The 19516-nt window shown below is 35.1% G+C and overlaps 3 protein-coding genes and 1 long non-coding RNA gene across 8 annotated transcripts in view; 1 reads left to right on the top strand and 3 right to left on the bottom strand.

The window, feature by feature from the left end:
- Ten-m (teneurin transmembrane protein Ten-m) overlaps positions 1–19516 on the top strand; it is a 125661-nt gene that overhangs the window by 20894 nt on the left and 85251 nt on the right. Inside the window, exon 1 of one of the 3 annotated variants that reach the window (XM_074253075.1) lies at positions 6698–6792. The exons of the other annotated variants lie outside the window; for them this stretch is intronic. The gene's annotated coding sequence lies outside the window, so the exon portion shown is untranslated. Of the gene's footprint in view, positions 1–6697; positions 6793–19516 lie in introns of those variants that run through there. 3 annotated transcript variants of the gene reach the window in all.
- Positions 921–2165, bottom strand: LOC141533971 (uncharacterized). The gene is made up of 3 exons (XR_012480357.1): positions 1623–2165; positions 1167–1562; positions 921–1057 (listed from the first exon to the last, which is right to left on the bottom strand). It is a non-coding gene; the product is annotated as an uncharacterized LOC141533971 (long non-coding RNA).
- Positions 5726–7980, bottom strand: LOC141533969 (fatty acid-binding protein, liver). Its single transcript, XM_074253107.1, has 4 exons — positions 6648–7980; positions 6403–6575; positions 6232–6336; positions 5726–5832 (listed from the first exon to the last, which is right to left on the bottom strand). Exons 1-4 carry the CDS (start codon positions 6715–6717, stop codon positions 5773–5775), a joined length of 408 nt encoding a protein of 135 aa, XP_074109208.1. The 5' UTR covers positions 6718–7980; the 3' UTR covers positions 5726–5772.
- On the bottom strand, positions 8508–12310 carry LOC141533962 (sialin-like). Of its 3 annotated transcripts, none has more exons than XM_074253099.1 (7): positions 11586–12310; positions 10568–10883; positions 9908–10493; positions 9712–9844; positions 9401–9642; positions 9169–9333; positions 8508–8525 (listed from the first exon to the last, which is right to left on the bottom strand). In XM_074253099.1, the coding sequence occupies exons 1-7, from the start codon at positions 11587–11589 to the stop codon at positions 8523–8525; spliced, it is 1449 nt and encodes a 482-aa protein (XP_074109200.1). In that variant the 5' UTR covers positions 11590–12310; the 3' UTR covers positions 8508–8522. The 3 variants fall into 3 exon arrangements, with proteins under 3 accessions (XP_074109200.1, XP_074109199.1, XP_074109198.1); XM_074253098.1 differs by lacking the exon at positions 8508–8525 and adding an exon at positions 8661–9000; XM_074253097.1 differs by lacking the exon at positions 8508–8525 and having other exon boundaries at positions 9064–9333; positions 11586–11698; positions 11768–12306.

Here is a 19516-nt window from a genome sequence, read left to right as displayed (position 1 = left end):
TCAACAAAAAATTACAATGGTGACTTATAAAATGTGTGGATAGACTTACAAGTAGTTCGGTAAAGCTTCGTAACTTCAACATCTGAATCAAGGAAGTTTGTGTAGTTTTGGCAGGTGTTGAAGATACAAAAGATCTCGTCCGAATTTAAGCAGTCATCATCGGATTCACAAAACGCGTTTATTGCCCCCTTGCAGATGGATCTACCCCAGGGTCTCGAAGGCCTGTAATTCGGCAGACACTTGCACTTACCTCGAGAATACTCGGAGTTTCTTACGTTCTTGCAGCTACGCTGACGATCACAACGATCCCCAACGCGTTCTGATAAATGAATTGTTATTTAAATTGGTATTATTGCTCTGATGATTATTACATACCTGCAAGTGGAAACCCATGATCGCGGTAAAACTTGGCTTCGAGGATTGAAGCCACCAACAACAACCCAAGCGCTATCACTAGAATCTTCATTCTTTCTAATGACATCTAGCTGATAGAATATGCCTTATAAAGCCAACAATTCTTTGTTCCAAAAATTAGACATCTATTTAACGCTAATGTTCTTTTACAATGATGAACTTGTTTTTTAGAGTTTCGAAATGTTATCTGAGGAATTCTTAATCTTGCAGCAAGCATTCCTATTAGTGATTAATTACTTTATTTTTTAAGCCACTGAGTATTATTAAAGCTTGAAATTTTCTATCACAAATCGAGTAATTAATGTGTCAATTAGTAATTCTTAATGGATATTATTTGAAAATTCAAGAGTAAACAAGGAAGCAATAATCTGAGAATATTTACGGAAAGTCTAATGATGACTGACACTGATTCTAAATAATATGATACAACAATGTAAGATTCTGGGTGGTAGAGGTTATCGTCAACGCCTATTTAATGTTATCTCAACATTATCCGAGGCACAACCTTTTACCACGGTGTCTTTCTTATTCTGATAAATTTACTAGTCACCATCTATTCTCATTTCATTCAACGCCTCCGTGTCTTACCTTTATGCCATCACTTCCAATAACCCTTTTTTTTTTTTACCTCAATTACAGTCATCTAACAATATCCGTGAAAAAATTGGTAATATAAAAAATTTAAACTAAATTAAGCATCTAAAAAAAAAAAAAAAAAAAAAAAAATCAAATTACAATATAAGGTCACTCACTCGAATATCTGAAGCAAACTTTTTTGATCGATGATCAGAGACGCTTAGATTTCTTTCCATTCGATATCAAAGTAACTGATGCAAAGCTCTGCAGTTTACCCTTTGCCTTTATATCTTTCTGGCTTTCTATCTAGAAACCAGAGAGACTATCTCTGTTAATATGTCCCCATCTGCAATTCTCGTCTCTTGAGAAACGGACGGGTTAAAAATACTTTTGGTAACCAAATTCTACTTTAGCGATTTTATTAATGATAACATAACATATTTGCAATGAAATTGTAAAACGTATTTTCACTACCAGCTCCAATTTGGCCTGCAGACCCAATTCATGCAAAACAAGTAGAATGTGCAGACGTACAGGTGATGAACTTTTTGGCAGTCATAATTGTCGTTGCACTGAACAGTTGAACAATAAATAATAAAGGTATAATTTGTGAAAAAAATTTGTAAACTTACCCGTTGTTCGCTGCAATAGTACTTGCGACGTGTTTTGCCGTCTGATTGCGTGGAAAAAGTGATGATGATGGTGATGGTGATGATGAGGACTATAAACAGCTTCATGACAGTATCTCAGCGCTGATAACACTGACTCAAAATTAGTTTTATTGCCGATAACGTAGACCCAGTAAGTTGTTTTGCAATGATCAGCCTTCAGATATTTACGTTTGCAAACATGCTTGATCAATGATCACCAAGTAAGACGAGGAAGATGATGATAATGGTGATGATGATGGTGATGGTGATGGTGGTGATGGTGATGCGTAGACACGAGCGTTGAATTGAATCTGGTGTAAATCCCAGGAGTTTTAGAGGAGAGATGAAGATGGTGATGGTGATGGAGCATTGCTTCTAGTTGACAAGACGTGATTTCGAAGCGACATTAGCATGCCGGGTGAAGCTCCAGGAATTGTACTATGCGTGTCACGTCGTACCTTCTGATTCCTGATTCCTAGCGCTACTAACTCCCGATCTTTAAGCTTGTAGCTTTTAGCTTGTATCTCCAGACTTGAGCATTTATATAGTTAGTTGTTTATTGTTTTTTATCGGTGATCTAATTTTAGAATGACGATTAATGTTGTGCAAACGCTTCTGGATGTTTACTTGTGTGATAATTTAAAGTTTAAACAGCTCTTTACTCGAGTTTCTGGTATTTATTCTAAAGTAAACAATTCAGAGCGGAAATGTAAATAAATAAAATTCTGGATAATTTTATTTTTTTAACCGAGTGACCGTGGTGGAGTACGAGCTAGAGTTGAGTTTACATTAAACATCGTTAGTGACTGGGCTGGAAAAACTTAAATGCTAGACTAGTAATTGTTTGTTTAGTTAAAGTATATTGTGGAAATTTTTATAGTGGATTTATGAATAAAGTAATAACTGAGAAAATTTTTATATTTTGTTTTTTTTTTTTATTGATTTTAGAATTTTTAAAATTTTTTAAATATTAAATATAAAAAATATTATTTTCCTGAGTCACTGCATAAATTACGATAAACAGACAGATAATAATATTTGTATGCGTTTGGTGAGAAACCCGACGGAAGTCACGTCAGATACTGACCACAATATTCGACAAACGATGACAAATCCCGGCTATTGATAAAAATACCATAAAAAATCTCGTGCCTGGTAATTATTATCTTGGATGAGATAATTGTTGAGTTGGTGGCCGGGGAGGGGGTAGAGAGAAAGAGAAAGTGAGAGAGTGAAATAACAGAGGCAGGAACAACAGAAGAAAAAATAACAAACAAAAGCGAATGAGAATAATAACAAAAAAGTATGGAGGGGGAGAAAATAGAAAAATAATAGAGTACTAGGAAGAGAGTCGCAGCAAGCGGATGAGCTAAAAAAATAGTAATTACAAAGCGAAATAGTAGAGCGAGAGTTAGTCCTGGACGAGGCGAACAAGATAAATCCTTCTGGATCCAATGTCCAGCCGGGTGTCGTCCAACCTGCAATTTTAACTAGTACATCCTAACAAAAAGCATGTGCTCTGCTTCCTCTGTCACATGAGATAAAACTACGAATTATTTTTGCAACAGAGAGTAAAAAAATATTATTCTTTTGATTGAGCTGGACCAAGATCTCTATCAAAACTATTTAAAGGAGCTACTCGAGGACTTAAGTTTAGCTATAAGCTGAAACTTAAGAACTCTAACAGGATGTCACGATCTTGTTTGACAGCGTATCACGTACACCCACGACTCTTGTCCAGGAATTAATTCTTATTCACAAGCAGACACGGCGACAATAAAAGATATATTGCTTACAATAATACTGAGAGTCATTCTTCGTGTTAGGCCAGTCATTTTTAGTACACTCATTTTTTTTTTTTGTATAAAATAATTGCTGTAAGTAATTGTAATAATACCTTTTTTATCAAGAAATTTCATTTTTAATTTTTATATAATAGAAGAGGTGCATTAAATTTGTGCATAAAAACTAGAAAAAAAATCAAATCAATTTTTTTGGAAGATATTTAGCCTGTTTTTAGCGCGAAACCAATAGATCCGGGTTCGAGTCTCGGTTTGGGCCGTCTGAATTTTTTTTTTTTTTTTTTTCATTTAAATTAATCTTTAATATTTTAATTATTAAATTAAATTAAATTTTAGAGAATCTTCCATTTTTACTAATTCCCTCCCCACTCCAAATTAAAAATTGAACCCCCTCCCTTCCACAGTACAAACTATCGATCGTTAAAAAGTGAAGCCGGCAATTACCGGGGACAGAGAAACGCAATCAGCCAGCTTTAATGAATCGTAATGTAAACTAATCAGCGATCAGTAATTAGCTATTGCATGCAAACATCCATTACCAGTTGATGTGAATAATCTCGAGTTATTAACAGTAGTTTGTTCCCTCGTTAATAAATTAATAATTACCACCTAGACATGTTTGCTGTTGAGTAAAAACACAGTTTGTAAGGTTGGTTATACAGACGAGGACCAGTCAAGCGATTGGAGGGGGAACTCTTGAGACAGGAAACGTCTTGACGTCACTTCTGGTTGAGCTGAGGGAATAATGCGGATTGTAGTGGGACATGCTCTGTGACCTGGGACAGACATTGATTGTTCCCTTCGGGCAGGCTCGTTCACCTTCTCCTTCGTGGTATCTTCTGTCCTTAGGCCTTTTATCCTCTATCTAGGTTAAGACACCCAACACACACCCTATTAACTCCTCTCTGACCATCCAGTCTCTCTCTCTCTCTCTCTCTCTCTCTCTCTCTCTCTCTCTCTCTCCCTCTCTCTTTCTCACCGTCTTGGTCTTGGTCTTGGTCTTCTTCCGGCATTCCAGCACTTGAATTAACCACTCTCGAGTAATTGCCCCTGTTTCTGCTTCTGACGATCGAGTTGAGGTTGTTATGATAAAAAAAAAAAAAAAAAAAAAAATATATGTATATATATATAATTTCAAATGATAAATACAAATAAAAGTTTCCAATCAATCGAGTCTTTGACAAATTGGAATATAATTTAATAAAATAAAATCCAATGTCTGTCAGCTACCAATTAGGATAATGGTTTCTGTCTGATAGTTGTCGAGCGTACTTGAATTTATAAAAAATATATACTAAGGAAGAGCCGATTATTATTTATTATTTTGTTGAAAAAAAAAAAAAATATTGAAATATAAATAGAAGGGGTTTTATAAAGAAGAATTTTATAATTGTAATTTGAGTATTTTGAATTGAAATATGCAAATGGTATGGGGAAAAATTAGTGGTGAGCGAGTCGTTAGCAGTGTTGTCACGTATTATTAATATGCTAAACTCGTATACACCTACGTCAATGCGTTAAACATCGACCACACCGAGTGGACTATTCATTTGGGGTTCGCCATTGATTTATATTCATTTTACAAATTTAAATATATTCAATACCAAATTTTCGGGGGTTTACACCCCTTTTACTTTTTTTATTTATCTGTATACAGAATATTCTGTATAAGGCCTAAAATATGAGTTTGTGGAAAAATAGAGACCAGAAGGATAAAAAAATCTTGAACCAATTTTGGAGAAAATGATTTTTTTGAGTCAAAAAATAATTTATTAAACTTATATAAAATCCTAACGAAACATTAACCCAATAACGGGTCATAATCACCACTGAGCTGTCACATTAAAGATTTATAAACAAAGCATAAAAATGATTTAGCAGTAGGTAATAAGAAGCCACGTTACTTTTCATCTGGAAAATGGGGTTTAATGGAGCAATCAGCTTGAAATATCACCCCGTGACACATACCTTAGATACTTATTTTCCTTACAAACTATTTAATATAATAAAGTACGAGTTGACCTACCGGATCCACGACAAATGTTAAATATTTCACAATCCTGTTTGCACAACCTCAAAAAAAAAAAAGATAATAACTGGCATCCTGTGTCCTGAGTTCTACCGGAAGATCAGACGACGAGGTGCAGGAGAAGGAGGGGGAGAGGACCGTCCAATATGTAGTCCTCCACCGGCCTGCTCTTGTCCCTCTCGTCTTATTCACCAATAAAATAGGGATTTATTCCTAAATTGCTTGCTAAAGGAATTTGAATAAGAAACTTTGACTTGGTTTTTAAATTTATCATTTATTAATTATTTGTTTACAGTTGTTATCACTTAATCCTCTTGAAGTGTCTCTTGGCAATGATATCCGTTCGTGCGTGCGATAGTGTCTAAATAAAATATAATCAATTTAATTCAAAAATATTTTAAGTAATTTTTTAAAATTTTGTGGAAAAATTAAGAAATGACCTTGTATCTCTTGAACTATTGACATTTTTAAGGATATAAGCTTATCTTGATGCTATGCTCATCGAGACCTTTCATTTGAGTACCCACTTGCATTTTTCATATATTTTATATATTTATATATATGTATATATAAAAAATATATAAAAAATGCATGTGGGTATTCAAATGAAAGATCTTGATGAATGTAACATCATGATGAGCTTATATTTAAAAAAACGTCAATATTAAAGTAAGTACAGTGCAATTTAATAAAATTAATTATTTAATATTTATTCATAGTTGATATAGTGGCTAAAAGGTTGCTAAGAAACAAAACTCACTAAAGTCACCCCATCATCAGTAAAATCATACCGCCTGACCGTTCTGTTGCCGTCTTCCGTAATCGAGACAATAATCATGCTGTCCTCTTCAATGGTAGTAGTATTCTGTAATCGAACAACACACAGACCAATTTACACGTGGGACATCAGCCAACCTTGACTGTTAAATACCTTGAGTTTAACGCCAGATGGCATCACCTCTTCCCACTCAGTTCCAAGCGTGAATTCCCAGACTTGCGTGCGCACCATAGTGACATTCATTACGATCCACTTGTCCCCCTCGTTGGTCACCTCGATCCTCGGGTTGGACATGTTGATCATCTTTCTGACCAGGTAAGGCAGTTCTGCAACAAAGCAACAACCATTTTTAATAAATCATTAATTGTTTCTATTAACATAATGTCTGAAAAACTTACGAAGAGTCTTGAAGTACTCGTCGAGATTCTCGCTTCGTGCATGCTGATACTTTCCCAAAATTTTGGACATGTTGAATCAGCTGACGCTTTGCACACACTAGTGTTGAAGAATCTTTCGCTGGATATGTTAGCAAGAGGGAGAAAGGTAAGAGGGGGAATTTAATCCGAGGAATCTAATCTGTAGATACGGATTTTATTATTATTATTATCATCTTTATTATGAATAGTATACATGTTACGTGTTATATTACGTCTGAGTAATCAGTCGAGCGGAGAGAATCCTTCAAGACAGCTAACTAATCAAAGGCTGTTTGTTAAACAAAAGTCATTTATGTGTAAAATCAAAAGCGGAAAAGTCTGTACTGCTGTTGATGGAATTGTTGTAATAATTTGGAAAATGAGACAAGACATGTTCAAACTCTTCACCCGGTCCGTGACGTCGCATCAAAAGTTACTGAGGAGTTTTAACTGGGTCAATTAATGAGGCTCTTAATTATAGAAAGATTCTCCGAAAGAATGATGAATAGCTGCACAAATGAATAGATGAAGAGGCAGATGGGTGCAAATAGGGATCGATTATAACAATAATAGGATGATTAAAATCAGTGGATCGTAGGCCGGTGGTTAACCTGACACTTCTGGTCCGAGAAGTAAATGCCAATTATGCGTGTATATCCTACTCTCTGCTGGAGAATATTGTATGTCTGGGAGCCGGGAGCTGGGAGGTTGCTAATGAGCAATTAGCAATGGAACTGTGATGGCTCGGTGGGTGATAGTGGGTGAACGATTCAACGCGAACAAATGTCCTAGCCACATGCCACTATTTGGGAGCATGTATACTTAACCGCTATTCTATGTTCTATTCAAAATTTAGTGCATTGTAGATCCACTCGATTACATTGGGAGAATTATATACCTCTTCTGATGATAGCTAACTGTGTATCTTGACCTACGGTCGTCTGATTCAATCTTTGAACTCGATTCTTCATCGGTAACTTTGTTTCAATTAACAATTTTTGATTTAATTATTCATTTTAAAAAGTAATTTTGATCTAAAATTAATATTGTAACTAAATAAATAAATTATATAAACGAAAGGATCGAAATTTAGAATATAGGGCAGTGACGTCTAGCCGTCATTGGTATTCCCGTTAATAATTGGTTAGTGTCGTTATATCGAGGGCTGCGGTGAGCCGTCAGCTGGCGCCGTGGTCGGGAAATTCGCGCACTCAAAGTTATTGCTTTCTGAGTGAGTACAGCTCTGTACTAATACCTCCTTCGACTGCTCCCAGTGTGTAGCTCTGGGTATATATAAACGTTATATTAGTAAACTTCCTCCGGCGGATAGCTCTAACTTGGAAATGCAAACTTCACACATATACTCCAATTATTCTTAAACAATAAAACTTTAAATTTATATTATTAAATCAATTTCACAGCTTATTCACGCTCGATTGCTCCATCAGTTAATTTAGAAAAAAAAAAAAATTAAAAATTAATATAATTACATAATTACACATTAATTTAAATTTTAGTTATAATTAAGTCACGGTCCAAGTGTTGTGATTGCATTCTTAATTAAAACTCTTACTATGTTTTAAAATGATGGAGGAGAAACGCGAGTAAATGTTTTAATAATAATAATAAAATAAAAAAGCAACCGCGAGATTGTGTATAAGTAAATTAGAGTTTAAGCTCATCAGTATGCAAAAACTTTGTTATTTGTTCGAGATTGTTGAATTATGTATAAGCAATATGTTGACAGTGGTATTAGTAGTTTTAATAATTATTTCAGCTTCCTGGAATGTCAACACTCCCTTTTCAAATTTTCGCTCCAGGCAATTTTACTCCTTCCCCTTTTTTCGAAAATCCAGGTCACTGTAATTAAAATTAACCACCATCAAAAATTTCTGTTAATTAGCTAAGCGGTTATTAACACAAATTGAAAGCTGTCTAATAATAATAACAATAATTAGCTGAGCGATTATTAAAACAAAAATTGAAAGCTGTCAATTGTTTATGTGTTCACAGGGTTTATTTATTTATTTATTTATTTATTTTTTTTTTTTTTTCCTGTAAAATAAATAAAAAAGAAAAGCAATAAATGGAGTAGAGAGCTTATTGAGCTCTTTCAAATTCCGCTGAATCAGCGGCCGTTGGCAAATATATATAAAAAGGGAGCTAAAGTTTTGTTTCAAACCACAGATCGTTATTGCGGCGATAAATCCTCGGATTTAATAAGAGAACAGTTTTACTGGGTGACGCCTGGCGCTGGTACCACTACCAGTGGTCAAGTGCAAAAACCATTTTTAAAACCTTGAAAGTAACTCTTTTAAATCTTCACCACATTTACCTAAAAAATTCAACCGGTTATTATTGGATTTTGTCGATAAAATACCAATAGTCTTCCAGAAAATTGCCACCAAAAATAGTAAAAAATTTTAATAAAATAAAAACAAAAAATCGAACACAATTTACAATAGCACATAAAAATAATTCACTAAATCATTTTAGAAGTAACCTCATCTTCATCAGTGCTGTGTTTTTTTGCGTTTTCCGTTGGCTGACCCGCGGGAAAATTCCAGCTTTGAATTTTAGCGGATCCGAAAATTACAAAGACCACAAAGGCCAACAACTGTGCGACGATATTGATCCAAAAGATGTACCTCCATCTTTGAAAAGTGTGCTAGAACGAAAAATCAGGCTCAAAATTAGTCGAAAAGACTTTTAATTTGATTGTGGTGTAAACTTACCCCGCCTTCGGTCAAAGCTCCAACAAGAGCAGGCAAAATAAAGGCAGAAATAGTCCCCGGAGTGTTGGTGATGCCCATCAGAATCCCGGCGTAGTTCGGGGCCAGGTCGTTCTGATTCGTGAGGTGGCCAACGAAAATCGCTCCACTGATCACAATGCTCACAATCAGCAGAGCCGTTGACGTCGTCCGGTCGCACCCGATGTACGCAATGATGATCAGCATTATACTGGGTGGAATGCAGCCTGGAAGCATCAACTCACTGTATTCTAGAAAGTGATCTAGATCAGTCATCAATAATCAGACGACTTTACTTATCCCAACGGCGATCTTCCGGCCGGTTGTCTGCGACCAGTAGCCGCCCTGGCGCCCAATGTCCAGGATCTTGCCCAGCAAGGGGTTCACCACTGCGTTGATCAGGTACGGTGAGCAGCTCAGCATCGCATTCTGCAAAGAGATTAGATGGATGATCAGAACGGCTGATCAGAATGCCAGATCAGGACAACTTACCTTCTTAATGTCAAACCTGAGCATCTTATTCATATACAGCGGTAGTTGGGTCAGCAGGAAGTACCAGCAGAAGTTACCCAAGCAGTTTGTCACCAGCAGAGCCCAGAAGGGCTTGGAGGAGAAAATTTCCTTCCAAGGGACTGCAATCTTCTCTTTTTTGGTGTGGCGGTGCCCGTAAGAATTTATTATCAGCTGCCTTTCTTCCTCGCTGATCAGCTTTTGGGTTTCTGGGTTGTCTGCGAAGAACACGGCGAAAACTGCGCACCAGACGAGGGGCAGGACCCCGTGGATGTAGAAGACAGGCTTCCAGCCCATGTCGTGCATAATCAGTCCGGACGACAGGATTGAAATCACGGTGCCCAAAGAAGTTCCTGCGTTTATGATCGCTACCCAGGTGCTCTTCTCCTCGTAGACAATCCACTTGCCAACCAGGACGTTCACCACTGGAAGATTCGCTGCGCTGACCAGTCCAGCTATGAATCGCAGTAGCAAAAGCATCGAGATTGATCTGGCTGCTATTGGGACTATCAGAGTTAGGATTGAGTTCATCAGGACTGAGATCAAAAGGACCCACTTTGTGTTGAACCTGAAAATTGATGATGATGATGATGATGATGATGGTGGTGGTGGTGGTGATAATGGTGGTAAAAAACTACCAACCTGTCGGCAAAATAGCCAGCTGGAAACATCCCAAGCATGTAGCCTGCAAAGTACAGACTGATTATCAGTCCTTGCTGCGTTGATGTCCAGTCGTACTGATCCTCGAAGTAAACCACTGTGCTTGGATCTGGACTCTGGATTGTTGAGTTAGGGGTGTCTTCGAAGCTACACTCGTAATATGTATCGTTTGATCCTTGAACTACTTTCCGTGGTTTAACCATCCCGATAATCGTTGTTGATATGTTTACTTTTAGTCCGTATATTATCATGTTCGCGATGCACAGCATTATTGCGAACATGAATCTTACGTAACCGGCTGGAAGTTATGGGTCAGCGGCGGACAAACAAATCAATCAAGATAATTAGTTTTGTTATTGTTGTTAGAGATTATATTATGGAAAATTTTTTTTTTTTTTTTAATATGTTTTCTCAGATTAATTTTTCTTTAATGTTATTTTCTATTTTTTAAATAGAAATTTTTACTCTGATAATTTAAAATATATTCTGCAATGTTTATTATTTTTATTATTATCTAGATTATTAAGAGAATAAAGAAATTTTGTATTCGTTTAATAACGTCAATAATTAAAAAATTACCTTGTATGTCCTCAAATACTGACATTTTTTAAAATATAAGCTCATCCCGATGTTAGACTAAATCAAGACCTTTCATTTAAGTACCCACATCAATTTTTTATATATTTTATATATATATAATAAATATATAAAAAATGCATGTGGGTACTCAAATAATAGCTTTTATTATTATTATTATTATTATTTTTTTTTTTTATTTAAAAAAAAAATTTTTTTTTTTTAATTTTTGTCATTATTATTATATTTAGCTTGAAATTTTAGCTGTATATTTACTCCATAATTTTCACTATATTTATTTAGTAAAAATTTAATATGAATTTTTATTATATTTATTTAAAAATAAAAACAATAAAAATTTTTATACCATCCGTAAAATTTCAGTAATATATCCACAAAAAAAAATTAATTTCTATCAACTTACCCATAATGATAAATTTTTCTGTCAAAAAATTTCAATTATTCTCTCAAAGTATCATATTCCTTTAAAACTCCTCAAAATCAAAAAATTTTCTGCCACCAGAGTTTTTTCTAAAACTGATAATTGTTTTTTAAAAAAAAACTTAAAAAATATTTAAAGAATGTAAACTGTTGTGGGTCTCTCACAATGATTCTCTTAACCGGGATTCGGCTTCGGGACTGGGCATATCAACCGGCAGCGATTCGAACAAATGCCTCGAAGCGATAATACACACCAATGTGTGTGTGTGTGTAGTAGTAGTTACAGACTAAACACTCACAAGTACTGTGCGCAACTTTTGAGCCAACATAGAGTCTTAACAATCATAAAAGCACCCAATCAAAATTAAAAACCGGTTTTTCAGGTCTTGAATATCTATGCAGCGTGTGATTAGTGATACTGATAAGCATGAGCTTGAAATTTTGTCACTTATCTCAAAAAATCCATTACTCAAGATAATTTTAATTACTTTAAATCAAATATTTGTTATTTAGACAATGACGTCGTTAATTATATCGGGCCACTATATTTACTCACTCAATTAAGTTAAAGGTCAAGTTAATTGACTCTTTTTTTGAAATTAAATAAATATTTAAGGGTAAATTTTATGAAAAAATCAACAAACTGTTGATCAGCTGTCAGAAGTTAACCACAAACTTGAGTAAATATATAAATCTATTTGAATATCGAGAGCAAACAAATCAATTGAGATTGATAAACCGGATCAATGACCCAAACAGAATTTCTCATTATTATTCATTTTAAATAAATTTAATTAACAAACTTAAACTATCAGATTATTAAATTAAACACATAAATATTTATTTCGCGAATAAAACTTTTCGATACTTATTTAAAACAACTACTAACAAACAGATGACGTCTTTTATTGTACACAAACTGTTCATGCGCATAAATTATATAAGCTTAAAAGCTGAAGCGTCATGATCTTTTTTATAATTCATGACCTTCGAGGACAATACAATAAAAATTTATTTTATAAATAATTTTAAATAGTTTAAAAAAATATTTAACGCTTAAGAAAAAATATTTCGAGGCTTCTGAATAAATACTAACGATGATCGATCGACCCTTGAATTGTGTATTAATTTATTTTCGTATTTAAAATTTTTTATTTCTAAGAAATTAATGATTGAGTTTTGAGATTATGAGGGACTTAAATTATTTATTGAGAGTGGACAGTGGACACCAGACAGTATTAAGCCGGATTGGTGGAGGAGAATGTTTATGGATAGAGGCGAGTCTCTCAATAAGGGAAATTACGGTAAGATCCCCCAGACTTAAGAAGCCACATTTTTTAAATTGAATACATATTGATAACCTTTGAGGTATATCACTTTAAATAAAAATAATATAAGTTTATCATTTTAAGCTTTTATATTATTATTTTTAAATAATATTATTATCATTATTTTCACTGTATTTTCTTAAATATTGACATTTTTAAAAATATAAGCTCATCTTGATGTTACAATCATCAAAAGCTTTCATTTGAATACCCACTTGCATTTTTAATATATTTTTCATATATAAATATATATATATATATATATATATATATATATATATATATATATATATATATATATATATATATATATATATAAATATATAAAATATACACTAGTCACAAAAATTAAGGGATATAAAAAAATTCCAAATTTTTGGTGATTTTCAGCGAGCTGTAACTCCGAGGAAAATGATCGCACAGAAAAAAAAAAAAAAAAGCAAATTGTAGCTCCAAGTGTCTAGTTTTTAGATATGACCATGGAAATTTCTTGTCATCGTCAGGTCTGGAGAAATCCTAAGAAAACTACTGAAAAAAAATTTTTCGAAATTTTTTTTCGTCTTAAAAAAGGTCTACGGGCTTCAAAAAAATTTTTTCGATTGTTTCGTTTAAAAGCTTTTTTAGTAAATTTAAAACCCTTTAATTTGACGTAATCAAAAAAGCCTGTACGATAATTTGCCGCGGAGTTATCGTCAATCAAAGCAAAAAGGTTTTTTTTGACTTTGGAAATCAATAACTCTGGAAATAATGACCGTATAGGAAATCGAAGGAGGGTTTTGAAAACTACACAATATTCTCTATAAGAGAACGTAAACCGCTTTTGAAGAAAAAAATTTTTTTTGAATTGAAAACTCGGACTGAAAAAAGACAAAAATTCGCATAATTAAGGATATTTGGATAACTTGGTATAACTTTGGATAAAATGGATGAACGAAGGATATCGTTGGTAATTTTTAACTTCAAAGTGTCCCCTAAAATCCCTAAGAAATTCAAAGCGCTGCGATTTTTTGTTCATAGTGCCCAGAAGCTTCAAATTCTGTGTTTTCGCAAAAATCACCATTATGAGCAATTTTGTGATTTTTATTCATTTTTCCATTGAAAAAAATTTTTTTCAAAATTCTTTATTTTTTCGATCAAAGAGATTGATTTTTCAAGAAATTTGAAAAAAAAAAAAAAAAATTTTCAATTTTTTCGAAATTTTTTTATCAAAAATTTTTTTTTAATTTTTTTTTTTATCGTCTTCAGAATGCTTCACTATTATTAAAAAAATTAACTCAATTTTTTCTGTCCGCTACAACTGCCTTAGTTTTAAATCTCATTTTAAAAATTCAATAAAAACAAATTGATATACCCCCGCGGAGTTCGGCTTTTCCTCACACAAAACTTGAATTTTACGTTTTCTTTTTAGCCTAAATTCCTTACGTGAATTTTATGTAAGCTTTTCTTTGATAAGCACCTTTTGATATGCCTCGTCGACATTTAGCTGCCACAGATGTGGCTCGCATTGTTACCCTCCTTCAAGAGGGCTACAGTCAGGTGGAAGTAGCAGCTTCTATGGGAGTGAGCCAGTCCGTTATCAGTCGGGCCTATGCCCGATTTAACGCGACTCAAAGTTACGATCGTCGTCCGGGTCAAGGTAGACTACGAATCACTACCGAGCGTGATGATCGAGCTATCATTCGAGAAGCTCGTCGAAACCCTACTGCGCATGCCCACACGATCGCTCATCAATTTCGCAATCGTCGACAACGTCCTCCCCAACAACACATATCGGCATCGACGGTTCGAAATCGCTTTCGAGAGCAAGGACTACGCGCTAGACGCGCAAATCGCGTGCCTATGCTCACTCCACGACATCGCCGAGCCCGATTGGCCTATGCTCATGATCATCACCATTGGGGTCGTAGACAGTGGACCAGTGTATTATGGACTGACGAATCTCGATTTTGTCTTCATGGCAGCGATAGACGATCTCTCGTTTGGCGCCGTCGTGGAGAACGAGATCGGGATGGTTTTACGAGACCAGTTACAGCTTTCAATGGTGGATCAGTCATGGTGTGGGCAGGCGTGTCCTTCAATACCAGAACCCCGTTGGTCATCGTTCGTGGGACGTTGACTGCCGATAGGTACGTCGACGAAATTCTGGAGCCACACGTCCTGCCTATGCGCACACGCATGGGGGCAAGACCGTTCATTTTGATGCAGGATAATGCTCGTCCTCACACTGCAGTTCGTACGCGAACTTTTCTCCGCGCCAACAACGTAACAACGCTTAATCATCCAGCGATGAGTCCTGATTTGAACCCAATTGAGCATGTTTGGGACATGCTTGGGCGTCGATTGCGGCGAGACTATCCGCAACTGCACAATCTTCATCAGTTGACTCAAGCGTTGTTATGTTGTTGGCAAGGAATTTCGCAACGTCATATTCGACGATGCATCAACATGCAAGAGCGTTTACGAGCTGTGATTCAGAACAGAGGTGGCAATACACGGTACTGAGCAGTTACTGCCGTGCGTACAGAGGTCATTCGGCAGCTGCAAACAGACAAACACGCAGACAAAGACACACACACACACACACACACACACACACACACACACACACACACACACACACGTGTGTGTGAGAAGCGTAAATCCGACCGAGCAACCTCCACGTGGTACGCTTTGGGTAACGCTAATGCCGGCGGTAAAACAACAGTCGAAAAAATTGAGAAAATTTCGAAAAAATTGAAATTTTTTTTTCAAATTTCTTGAAAAATCAATCTCGTTGATCGAAAAATAAAGAATTTTGAAAAAAATTTTTTTCAATGGAAAAATGAATAAAAATCACAAAATTGCTCATAATGGTGATTTTTGCGAAAACACAGAATTTGAAGCTTCTGGGCACTATGAACAAAAAATCGCAGCGCTTTGAATTTCTTAGGGATTTTAGGGGACACTTTGAAGTTAAAAATTACCAACGATATCCTTCGTTCATCCATTTTATCCAAAGTTATACCAAGTTATCCAAATATCCTTAATTATGCGAATTTTTGTCTTTTTTCAGTCCGAGTTTTCAATTCAAAAAATTTTTTTCTTCAAAAGCGGTTTACGTTCTCTTATAGAGAATATTGTGTAGTTTTCAAAACCCTCCTTCGATTTCCTATACGGTCATTATTTCCAGAGTTATTGATTTCCAAAGTCAAAAAAACCTTTTTTGCTTTGATTGACGATAACTCCGCGGCAAATTATCGTACAGGCTTTTTTGATTACGTCAAATAAAAGGGTATTAAATTTACTAAAAGAGCTTTTAAACGAAACAATCAAAAAAATTTTTTTGAAGCCCGTAGACCTTTTTTAAGACGAAAAAAAATTTCGAAAAATTTTTTTTTAGTAGTTTTCTTAGGATTTCTCCAGACCTGACGATGACAAGAAATTTCCATGGTCATATCTAAAAACTAGACACTTGGAGCTACAATTTGCTTTTTTTTTTTTTTTTTTCTGTGCGATCATTTTCCTCGGAGTTACAGCTCGCTGAAAATCACCAAAAAATTTGGAATTTTTTTTATATCCCTTAATTTTTGTGACTAGTGTATAAAAAAAATTGATGTGGGTACTCAAATGAAAGGTCTTGATGAGTGTAATGTCAGGATGAGCTTAGATTTAAAAAAATGTCAATAGTTCACGAGATACAAGGTCATTTCTAATTTTTTAATGCAGCCTTATCATGGAGACGAAATTTCTCTTATTTTTTTAATAATATAAACAATAATAATAATAATAATAATAATAATAATAATAATAATAATTGAATTGTAATAATTCGACTGTTTAGCTTTGAAAATAGAGCATAACGCAATAGTAATAGGCATTACTTCCAAGCGAGTAAAACCAGGATATATCGTAGAATTTACTGGGATGTAATTATACATCAATGGCTTTTGATGCGGCTTTAATTTTTTCGGATCTGTAGAGAAGATAGCAGATAGCAGATAGAAGATAGAAGATAGGTATGAATCGAGTGGATCTGAACGTTGCTGGTTATCCACGAGCTTAACCGGGTGTATGTCTATCCGGGCTCATCTGGCTCACGAGACGCTGTGCCAGTGGATAAACCTCACGGCCAATCACCAATTAATCATCACCCGGGCTTTCATCCCCCTCCCCCCTCCGCCTCTCATTGGCTCACGATGATAAAAATAACTATTTAAATTCAAGCAATGATCCTTCTTCTTCTTTCTTCCTCTTCTCCAGTTCCAGGATAAAGGATAAAAAAATATATATATATATATATATATATATATATATATATATTAAAGTTTCAGAAACGGGACGGTAACAGAATTAACGCCTGCCCCGAAAAAGGAAAGAGGATTTAATTTATTGGGGCTGCAGGCGGGGTTCATACATCAACGGTCGGTGGATCCAGAACTATCGAGAGGATACTATTTTTTTTTTTTTTTTTTTTTTTTTATCCTAGCATTTTTTGAATGTACCCCATTCATCCTATTCGTCACTCGGCTTCTTTTTTTATACACTCTATACTCTCTTCGACTCTTTCATTCCAATATTCTAACCGCAGGGAGGATAGCTGTTACGCTTTATCTAGTTTCTCTACCTTCTATTAGAAACTACTTTCATTTTGGCAATGCCCAAATTATTATTTTTAATGAGATTTTTAATTTTTTATTTTTTATTTTCTTATTTTTTCGCTAACCGGATTAAATAAAACCGAGTGTATTGAATTAATTAGAGTGCTCTCTTTGATTCTATTTTACTGATTTAATTTATTACTTAGTATTTAATAAATCATTTTTCAATTTTTAATAAATATATATTAAAATTAAAATTTAATAAAATTTATAAAAAAAAAAAAAAAAAAAAAAATACAGGCGATCTCAAAAATGTTATACTCAGTCAACGATACAGGATAAAACACGGAAGAAAATATCGGAGAGTGTTATTGTAACAGTAGTAGCAGTGTTATGTCGGTGGGCGTTGGGTGAATTATAGGGTATATTTTTCTTATAAAGTGTATATATGCTCTTCAGATCCTTTTACGCGTTAGCTTTTTTCTCATTACTCCTCAGGACCTTTCCTTTAGCTACTTGTACCTTGGACGGTTCGATGGCAATGGGCGCCATAAAAACCAACACTCCCTGGTACGTGGCTTTTGCTAAGATTGAATATCCGACGTGGCGCGAATTATTTCATCTAGTGAATTAAATATCGCCCTCATTTTATTTATTCTCATGGCTCAAAACCTAGAGGGGAGAGGGAGAGAGATGACTTGAACTCTAAATGAGTTGGTATGATTTAATTATTAGATCATTAGACGGTTAATAAATCGAGGTGAACATTAACAGTTTCAGAAGTCGGAATCCGCGAAATAATAAGGGTGGAATTAAAGTACCTGTAATATCAAGGATGTAATTCACCGGAGCATCTGCGGAGGAGATCCAGGCGTCAAGCGTTTCTCCACATGCTCAATTATCCGGTGTGTGCTGGGGAATGATAGATGAGGACGCTACGGATGGTGAATCAACCGCTCCAGACTTTAGACCTAAAGGGTGAATAATTGCCAAGAAAAATTTAGGTCCTGGCAAATCGGTAGGAATTTTAAATTTTAGTAGTAACTGATCCCAAAGAGTCAATTTTATAATTTATTGAGCCCATTGATGATTAAATATTAGGAATTAAACATTAATAATAAGGCATTATATTAGGCAATTATTGATCCCAGGAGCCAATTATTATGATTAATTGATCCCAATGAGTCAATTTTCTGATTGATTGAGCCCAAAGAGTCTATTGAATAGATAATTGACTGAGCCCACATGACTAAAAACTTATTATAAAAAAATGTAAAGGAAAATTAGCCACTTGTGGCTCATTTGTGACTACTGAGCCCATGATTGATCCCTATGCAAGTGATTAAATCAACAATAATCTCGGATGATTGTCAAAAAAAAAAAAAAATGAACAAGCCTCAAGAGTAAAAGAAGTCTACAGGGAGTCGTAATTAAAGCGTTCGTTAGCGTATAAAGTAAAATTAACGATCCGTTAAGCTCATTGGTAGAATCAGGTGGGAAAGTTTGACGTCGCAGAGGACTGAGACGCAGTTGAACTGGGTAATAGTTAACGTTCCCGACAAATTTGTATTCTTGACCGCAAACAGCGTCGACGTACGGACACAGGACTCACGAGTGGTTCAAGTGTGAGGGTGTGAGGGTGTGAGGGTGTGAGGGTGTGTGAGGATCACCCCAGTTAGTAGGAACAAGGAGACTAAACTGACGCCGATGAGCTGCTAATTTGGTCTCGTTAGCGCTGAGAGAAGATAACTTGCTATGACGTTCATCTTGTTATAAACACAAAATCTATTAATTACACGGCAGGAGTATACCGAGCAGGAACTTTTACACTCGAGTTAATTCCGAATTATCAAAGTCAAATAGTCTACGAAATGTCCCGTGTGTTTGTTCGGCTCCCCTGGGTGAGTTTACAAGCACCGGAAAACTCCAAAAAGGAGAAAGAGGATGTGCAACCTCGACCAATAATTTATGCGCCGATGAAAAGCTTTCTCGGGACCTTAAATATAAAT

The sequence above is a fragment of the Cotesia typhae genome, unplaced genomic scaffold (genome assembly GCF_013202065.1).
Source record: "Cotesia typhae breed Kobodo isofemale line unplaced genomic scaffold, CoteBio_Ctyphae scaffold_121, whole genome shotgun sequence".
Lineage (NCBI taxonomy): Eukaryota > Metazoa > Arthropoda > Insecta > Hymenoptera > Braconidae > Cotesia > Cotesia typhae.
The sequence above is the reverse complement of the archived record's forward strand: the minus strand, read 5'-3'. Positions and strand labels throughout refer to the sequence as shown.

Bases quoted from the DNA above. Each gene is read 5' to 3' on its own strand.
- LOC141533969 (XM_074253107.1), bottom strand. From the start codon at position 6,717: ATGTCCAAAATTTTGGGAAAGTATCAGCATGCACGAAGCGAGAATCTC. The intron at 6,337-6,402 runs GTATTTAACAGT...GTTCGATTACAG, and splicing joins CATCTGGCGTTAAACTCAAG to AATACTACTACCATTGAAGA. The intron at 5,833-6,231 runs GTGAGTTTTGTT...TATTTTATTTAG, and splicing joins CTGATGATGGGGTGACTTTA to ACACTATCGCACGCACGAAC.
- LOC141533962 (XM_074253098.1), bottom strand. The intron at 10,494-10,567 runs GTTGGTAGTTTT...ATCAATTTTCAG, and splicing joins GCTGGCTATTTTGCCGACAG to GTTCAACACAAAGTGGGTCC. The intron at 9,643-9,711 runs GTAAAGTCGTCT...TGATGCTTCCAG, and splicing joins GAAGATCGCCGTTGGGATAA to GCTGCATTCCACCCAGTATA.